Source organism: Pteropus alecto, unplaced genomic scaffold (assembly GCF_000325575.1).
Source record: "Pteropus alecto unplaced genomic scaffold, ASM32557v1 scaffold56, whole genome shotgun sequence".
Taxonomy (NCBI): Eukaryota; Metazoa; Chordata; class Mammalia; order Chiroptera; family Pteropodidae; genus Pteropus; species Pteropus alecto.
Genome location: NW_006438871.1, coordinates 285,388 through 293,162, shown reverse-complemented (window position 1 = coordinate 293,162; position 7,775 = coordinate 285,388). Strand labels below are relative to the sequence as shown.

The window sequence follows — 7,775 nt, the reverse complement described above, 5'->3', positions numbered from 1 at the left end:
GCCTCACTGCTCACCCTCCGCCCGGCAGCTTTGGCTGCAGTTTGGATTTTCATCAGTGTGACACCAATGAACACGGTTTAAGAAATCTCAAACACCACCACTGACCAGATCGTGACGGCCGGCAGACCCCCCCTGCTTCCTGTCCCCCCACACCGGCCGCAGCAAAGCCCCCTGGAGGGGCTGGTGAACCAGGCCGGAGTGGAGCTGGCTCTGGGTGAGCTGGCGGGCTGGTCAGGTTGGAAAATAAAGGTGACCTTGCAGTCTAGCTCTAGAGACCAGAAATACCCTGCGGTGGCAGGTGAGGACGTGCTCTCTGCTCTGGGGCTCCGGTGCTCTGAGAACGCGGGGCTCACGCGCCCTGCACCCCCACATGGGAGACACCTCAGTGACCTCCCAGGCTCGCCGGGGCTGCGTATCAGGCTGCCAGCCAGCGGCCAGCAGGTGGGGGAAGCTTTCGGGTGGAGCCTGGAGGACTCGGGCCACCTGTGGCTCAGGAAAGCTGCTGTGCCTGCCCTTCCTGCAGCCACCGCTGTCCCCACTCCCCCGGGTGAAGCCGCTGTGCCCACAAGATGCCGCCCCCTGGGGCCGGCCTGTGGTTTGCGGGATCTCCACCCACTCTCAGGAGCAGGCCAGTGAGCGAGCCCCCTCTCCACGCCCACCCCCTGCCTTGGGAGCAAGCTCCGGCCTTATTGCAACCCCTGCTTCCTGTCCCAGCACCCTGAAAGCTGGGGCCTCCCCATACCCAGCATGAGGACCTGTTTTTTGGAGGGTGGGTGGGCAGACAGCTGAGCACAAGGCTGCGAGAGACCTGGACCCCCCAGGCCCCTAACACATTTGCTGTATCTTTATTGCACTTTCTCACATTGCAAACTATTCCACGAAAATGCGGCGGAGGCGAGCCCGCTGCCGGCGGCGCGGGGTCCGCGCGCGGGACGCAGCTACACCAGGTCCCCGAAGCAGTCGGACGAGCTGCGGCCCGGCGCCACCCAACGAAGTCCAGGCGCTGCCAGGACAGCTGGTCATTTCTGCCACTCGAGAACCACGTGCGCGTGTCCGTCTGTCAGCGCAAATCCGCGAAGGGACTCGTGGCCCCAACGTGACCCCGGAGGGGAGCACAGAAGGGTTTTTATTCAGAGCCGGGTCTGGGGCGCCAGGACCCTTTCCAGGACCTGGCCGAGGGGTGCGGCCCTCTCGCGTGAATTTGGTGGGTGGTCTGGGGCCTGGCAGACGTCTGTTTATGTACATAGGATCCGTGGATGAATACAAAACCATCAATAAAGACTTCTCTTCCCTACAAGAAGTGGGGGGGTCGCCCTGCCGTCGGCCACCTCTGTCCGTGAGCACAGGGCGCCCGCTCCCCAACCATGTCCAGCCTTGAAAACGAATAGACTGCGTTCCGTGGGACCCACTGCCGATGACCTCACGTTTCCGAGGTTCCCAACCGGGAGCTGGCCGGTGGCTCGAGTTCATGGCGCGCTCCCGTGTCCCTCCGCGGCGCGGGCACCTGTGTCCCCCCATGGTGCGGGAACTGTGTCCCTCTGCAGCGCGGGCCGGCGACTCGTGGTCACTACCTCTGGGTGGAGCCTCTGTGCTCGGGGTCCAGGTCATTGTCCACCACACTGCGCAGCCCGTCCTTCTCCACGCAGCCCCTCACGGTGCGCAGGACGACACGCAGCCGCCGGTCCAGGGCCTCCAGGTGCGGCCGGTACAGGACGGGGGCCACCCGGTCCTTCCGCAGGGACTCTGCCATCAGCAGGCTCAGCTTGTAATCCTCCTTGGCCAGGAGCTGCAGCCGCAGGTACGTGGACTTCCTGATCCTGCAGGAGAGAGCAGTGGGGGCCTGGCGGGAGGGAGCGGGCTCCGGGCCGCGGGAAACCGGGCGAGGGACGCGCCAAGGTCAAGCGTCTCCGCGGCCCCAAGCAGGGTGGTCCAGCTTGGCCCCTGCCTCTGAGGGGCTAAGGCCCAGGGTCCTGCCTCGGGTGGGCCCTGCGAGGCCCTGTGAGGCCCGCGCTGCCCAGCAGGCCCCCATCCATCAGGGAGACGGCCTGGGAGGGAGGACCCCGCACTCAGCGAGGACACAGCCCCTAGCTTGGCTCGGCACGGCTGTCTGAGCAGGGCGTACGCTGGGGCCTCCCTTGGGAAGTGCAGGTGGCTTTGCCTCATAGCCTGTCCACCCCCCTACAAAGGGGAGGAAGGGGGGTGGGGAGCCCTGCAGACGGTGGCACAGAGCTCTGGAGAGCAGGGCTGTTGTCAGGGCCTGAGTTTTCACATGTAAGATGGGTCCTCAGGGTGACAAGGATCTCAGTCCTGGCAAAGGGCCGTGGGGTCCTGGAGCTCAAGCTGGATAGTCATCCGGTGCCGGTGGGGTCAGGGGTCAGGGGTCAGGGGTGTGTGCTACTGTGCAGTGGGAGTCGGGCTGTGGGTCCCACTGGGGCTGGGACGTCGTTCTCACGTCACGGCTGGGTGGGGACAGAGACGCCTAATCTGCGGCTGTGGCAGCATGTGGCCTCTTGCAGGGTGCCAGGGCCGCTCCGCGGAGGGCGGGGTGCACGTACCTGCAGCACTGCTGTAGGGGTGCCAGGATGGAAAGCTCGTCGTGGGAATACTTCCCAAACCTGCCGGAGAAAAGCAGGGCTGTCTGGGGTGGCACTCGGGGGTGGCATCTGGGGACCACCCTGCTCAGAGGCTGCCACCCAGGCATCTGTCGGGGACAGGGACACTGGACTGAGTGGCATGTGTGTGGGCTGGGCTGCAAGGGCTTTGGACACTGGGCAATGTGGCCTGGCCCCCACTGTCCCCCGCCCCAGGGAACGGGGTGCCTGAAAGCAGCCCAGCCTTCTGGCCACTGGCCTGAGTACCTCTAAGGGCAGGGCCCGGGCACGCTGGGAGGACAGGGCGCGAGGGGGGTCAGCCGGGCCAGCACCACGGCGCCTGTTACAGCTGGGGCACGTGACCCACACGTCCACCTCTGGGCGCCCAGGGCCGGGTACTCGGAGCCTTCACCATCTGTACTGGGGGCCCTACGCACGCACCCACTTCCTGTGCACCAGGCAGGCCGTTTGGCGGGGAGGCTGGTCCCAGATGCTAAGGTGCAGGTGGGCGCCCCTACCTGCTCCCCACAGCCTGCTCTCCAGACCCCACGAGGGTGTGACAGACTCAGCTCATGGGGTCAACGTCATGACCCTCCCTGTCTCCGGGGCCCTGTTCACCAGCGCCCTGCATCACATGGAGTGGACGTTCGGGGATGGCTACGCCCTCCCCACAAGGCCCGATCCTGCTGCTCTGGGCTAGACCCGGGAAGCGGGACATGGCCTGCCCCTCCCTGCGGGACACGGCCCGCCCCCCTCTGCATGTGGAGGGCACGGGCAGGGCTCACCCCCTTCCGTTGTCCAGGTGAATGATGAACGTCTCGTTCCCAAACTTCTCGAACGTCTCGTAGTGGTGGCGGTCCATGTTTCCTGTGGGGAGAAGCAAGTGGGCCGCGCTGAGCGTCTCCTGCAGCTTGGAGCTCCCCTCCCCCCGCAGTCTGACCTCCAAGCACAGTGACCAAGGAAAGGCGGGACTCAGCCCTCCACACAGTGGCCCAGCGCCCGGGGCTCTGGGTGGACACCCAGGGCGGGCCAGGCAGCCCGCGGACGCACCCATGAGGAAGTCGAAAATGGTCATGTCCATGATGTCCAGGATGCGATGGCTGCTGTCATATGGGGGCGTCTGCTTCACCTCCTCGCAGTAGTCGGGGTCCACCTCCCACCTGCGGGGGGCCAGTGTGAGGGCCGGGCCCCTCTGTGTGGACGGGCCCAGACCCACTGCTGCAGCTGCCCAGCTCTGGGCAGCGGGGTCTACACTGCAGCACGAAGGGGAAGGCGGGCACGATGCAGCGGAGTGTCTGCAGGCGGACACGCACCTGCAGTGGGCCGGGCTGCATTAACAGGAGTATGGGGCCGGGAGGGGACGAAGCCGCTTGGCCCTGGGCTGATCACAACTGGGGGCTACCATCAGCCCTGGATGCCAGGGTTTTGGACGGTCACTGTTAGGAAACAGGGCCTGGACACCACACCTACAGGGACATCTCAGTGGCTAGAGGAACAGAGGGACAATAAGGGCAGGAGGGCGTGAAAGCCAAGTTCAAACGCCGGGAGACCCCGGTGGGCAGGGAGCACCCCGCAGGGCCACATTGTCTCAGAGTGGAGATGCGCATCCCGATGGCCTGTGGGAACGTGGGGCCTCACACGCCCCCGCCAGGCAGAGCTGGGCACGCCTCCCTTCTCGGCCACCACTCACACCCGTGTGGTGGGTGACAAGGCCCAAGACCCCTCTGAGCTCATTTTCTTGCTGCAAAACAGAAGCAGCTCCCCAGCTCCCCAAGACACTGCGGAGTCAGAACAGGAAGGGCCCGGCCCAGGGTGCGCGTCCCGCTGCCCGCGGCTCACACTCACTCCGCCTTCTTGCGCTTGTGATATGAGCGTCGCCAGGGGTTCCGCCACGTCTTCCTCTTGGCCAGCGACAGGTCTGGCAGGAAGGCGGCCAGCGAGCCCTCGATCTGGTCCGGCTTCCCGCACAGCGCGTGCTCCGTGGAGCAGTAGTAGGAGCACTCCCCGTAGAAGCAGACGTTGTTGGCTGCGCAGGGGGACACGCCGTTACGGGAGGCCCTCGGGGCGGCGCCGCCCTTGCCGGCCCCTCGGGGCGTCCTCGGGGCGTCCTCTGGCCAGGCCGCGTCCTCCTGCCCCATCTGCTGGCAGAGCTCACGTCCCATCCCCGCAAAGCGCTCGGACCCCACATGACAGGAAATGGAGGCCTAGAGGGGGAGCTGACCTGCCCAAGGCCACACAGTGTGGTCTCGGACTTCGGGTCGGACCCCACGTCCTTTCTGCTCACCCTCGAAATTAGGGGGAGTCTGGAAATTCTACGCTCGGTGCTCGATGGCTTTAAAATGGCGTTCATGCCGTCGAGGAAGTAGGAGGAAATGTTTGCAAGCCACGGACCTGAGGCGGGCCTGGCACCTGTCACACACGCAGAACCCTCACGACTCAGTGGCAGACAGATAAGTGGCTTCAACTCAGAGTGTGCTCAGCAGTCTGCCCCAGCCCCCCGTCCTCCCGCCAGCTGCCGGCGCCCCTCTGCCCGCCCCCGAGACGGTCCTGCAGGCGGTTCGGAGGGGAGGACCCCGGACAGGAACGGGGAGATGCGCGTCTGTGCGGAGGGAGGCTGCCAAAGGCCAAGCCGGGCGGCGGGCACATGGGGACGAGGCGTTGGCGTCTTAATGTTTGAACCTTTGAAACCGATGACTAGAAATGGTGCAATAAGCGTCGCAAACGGAAATGGGTTAGGGGCAGCCGCGTGGCCTGCAGTGGCTCAGACACGAGTGGCCCATGGGCGTGAGCTCTCAGGGGGTCAGCTCCACAGCCCGCAGAGGACAGAGGTCTCCTCTGGGTGGACAACCTGGAGAAGGTCCACGGAGAGGCTGGGCGTCTTCCGCAATGAATTCATTTTGCTTGGAAAACAAACCAATGGCAGATGTAACCTCTGTGCCCATCCAGGGGACCGACTGCACGTGACGGCACAGCCGTTCAGGGAAGCCTTTTAAATCGGGACGTAGGTGGACACACCTCGGCACGGAGGGGCCCGGGGCCCGTGGCCCGTGGCTAAAAGAACACAGCGGGCTGACGACCAGCACTACACCCCGTCTCGTTGTCGGAAGGGGTTAACTCAGCTCGCATTCCTGTGTGCAGGGGGCAGGTGAGGGCGGGCTTCCCCGGGCGCAGGTTACCTGGCGAGATGAAGAATGTTCTCCACAACTTCCTGTCTCGTGTGACATCCCGGATTTCCTTGGTCATGTTGATCGTCCTGCCAGCCACAGGGGGGACCCGGCGGAAGTCCAGGATCCTGGTGGGAAAGGGATGGAAAGGGGCCTTTATCTCGTGTCCCGCTGGCCAGCTCCAGCTCCTGGTGGGGCCGACTCAACACGCCTCTGACCCTGGGGCCGGTGGCTCTGTAGGACCAGGATGCAGCCCAGGGCTCTGCATTCCAACCAGCTTGGGTGACACCCGGCCACACCCCAAGCACGAGGCTCAGACCCATGTCAGGCCAGGGGTCTGCAGTGAAGATGGGGAGCTCCAGAGGCCGAGGCGGAGTCTTCCCATCCTATAGACCCTCGGGGCTGACCCCAGAGCCAGGCCCGTGAGCTGCCCCTGGAGGGGGCGGAGCTCCGAGCCGGGGCTGCTGGCCGTTCCTCCCATATGGCAGTGAGGGGCCTGTGGCTCCTGAAGAGGAATTCACGCCCTGCTGAGTAGAGCTGCCCCCAAGACAGGTGACCACATTGGGGACCCGTTTATGCCACTTGAGTCTCTCGGTCCCACCTTGGCCTCCCAGAGAAATGCACACACGCAGTTCCCAAACCCTGGCCCTGCTTTCTGTCCTTTATTCCCAACGGTCCACCGTCCCCCGGGGTCCCCGGCCACTCCTGGACATGAACTGACAGCACTGTTCTTGGTACACAGCAGCACATCCACCTGGGCGGGGACACGCAAGGACCATCTCTCGGGAATGCTGGCGAGCCTGGGCTGTGGGCCGATCAAACCTCACAGCGCCTCAGTCTCCCCTTCTGTGCAGTAGGGGAGCGACGCCCCACTGGCAGGGAGCGGGGAGGGCCGCAGGGACGAGCACAGTGCTCAGACCCGGCCTCTGCGGGGCGCTGCAGGCTGGACGGCTCACCTGTCCAGGTGGAAGGCGGCGATCTCCGCATTGTGTCTCTCGTAGTCAGAGAAATAAAAAAAGTCCGGGGGCGTCTCCTGCTCTCTCGTTTGCCTGGAGAAAATGGCACGAGACAGAGGGGCCGATCACTGAGGACGCCCGGCGGGAGGCTCGTACCCGCCTGAGCGCCGACTGTTAAGTTTCCAAGAATTTTGTGAGCCAGCTGTTAACATGGTCATCGTTAAACATGACGCGAGCTTACGATTACATGAGTCATTTCCAAAGCGATCAACGCGCACATCCCGTCGCTTCCCAGTGATCTTACAACGTTCCCGTGTCCGCCGCGCTCCAGCCCGCAGCGTCTCTCACAGCTGCAGGTGGAAGCAGCCCGTGATAGGGGTGCACTTCCCCCCAACTCTACTATTAGGGACCTCGTGTTGGGAGCCGGAATTCACCAGACAGGAAGTATTTGCACCGTGGAAACTGGCAAGCATCGAATCAGGCTTCCCCCCACGGGGGGGCTGGTAGTAAATACTGATCAGCCCACCACCAGATCCATGCCACCAGCCACACACACATGCTCCAGAAAGGCTGATGGCAAAGGGCAGCCTCTTGCCTCCGAGCCCAGAGATCTGGCGGCTTGTGGACAGGGAGCACGCTGATGGCAAGGTTGCCGCGCTGCCGGGGAGTCATCTCTACACGGAGCACGGCCAACCAAGATCTGTCTCAGCCCCCAGGGGCCTCTGGGCAGCCTGAGATGAGGGCTTCTCCCCTGAGAGCTCAGCACCACTGCACTGGATCACTGCGTGCGGGGCCTGAGTGGGAATATGCCTGCCACGCAGCAGCTGTGGCGCCGGGGTTTAATAGACAGACCAACAGCTGAGGGACTGACGGAAGAAGCACAGGGAAGGGCGTAAATCTGTCTGCAGCCTTGAGCTTTTCCACTGTCATTTCTTCAGTTTCCATTGTCACCATCAGCACCACCACCTCCACCACCAACACCATCACCATCATCACCATCACCTCCACCACCATCACCATCACCACCATCACCATCACCACCATCACCACCATCACCATCATCA

The 7,775-nt window shown here is 64.0% G+C and overlaps 1 protein-coding gene across 1 annotated transcript in view; it reads right to left on the bottom strand.

Moving 5' to 3' along the window:
* Nucleotides 1-798: 798 nt before the first annotated feature.
* The window catches only part of FAM20C (FAM20C, golgi associated secretory pathway kinase), a gene marked incomplete at its 5' end in the record, with an annotated part of 27,098 nt that continues 20,121 nt past the window's right edge, over nt 799-7,775 (bottom strand). The window contains 7 exons of the mRNA XM_025049569.1: nt 799-1,817; nt 2,556-2,615; nt 3,377-3,458; nt 3,642-3,751; nt 4,437-4,617; nt 5,768-5,883; nt 6,712-6,804. Coding sequence (XP_024905337.1) covers nt 1,568-1,817; nt 2,556-2,615; nt 3,377-3,458; nt 3,642-3,751; nt 4,437-4,617; nt 5,768-5,883; nt 6,712-6,804 — 892 coding nt within the window. The remainder of the gene's footprint in view (nt 1,818-2,555; nt 2,616-3,376; nt 3,459-3,641; nt 3,752-4,436; nt 4,618-5,767; nt 5,884-6,711; nt 6,805-7,775) is intronic.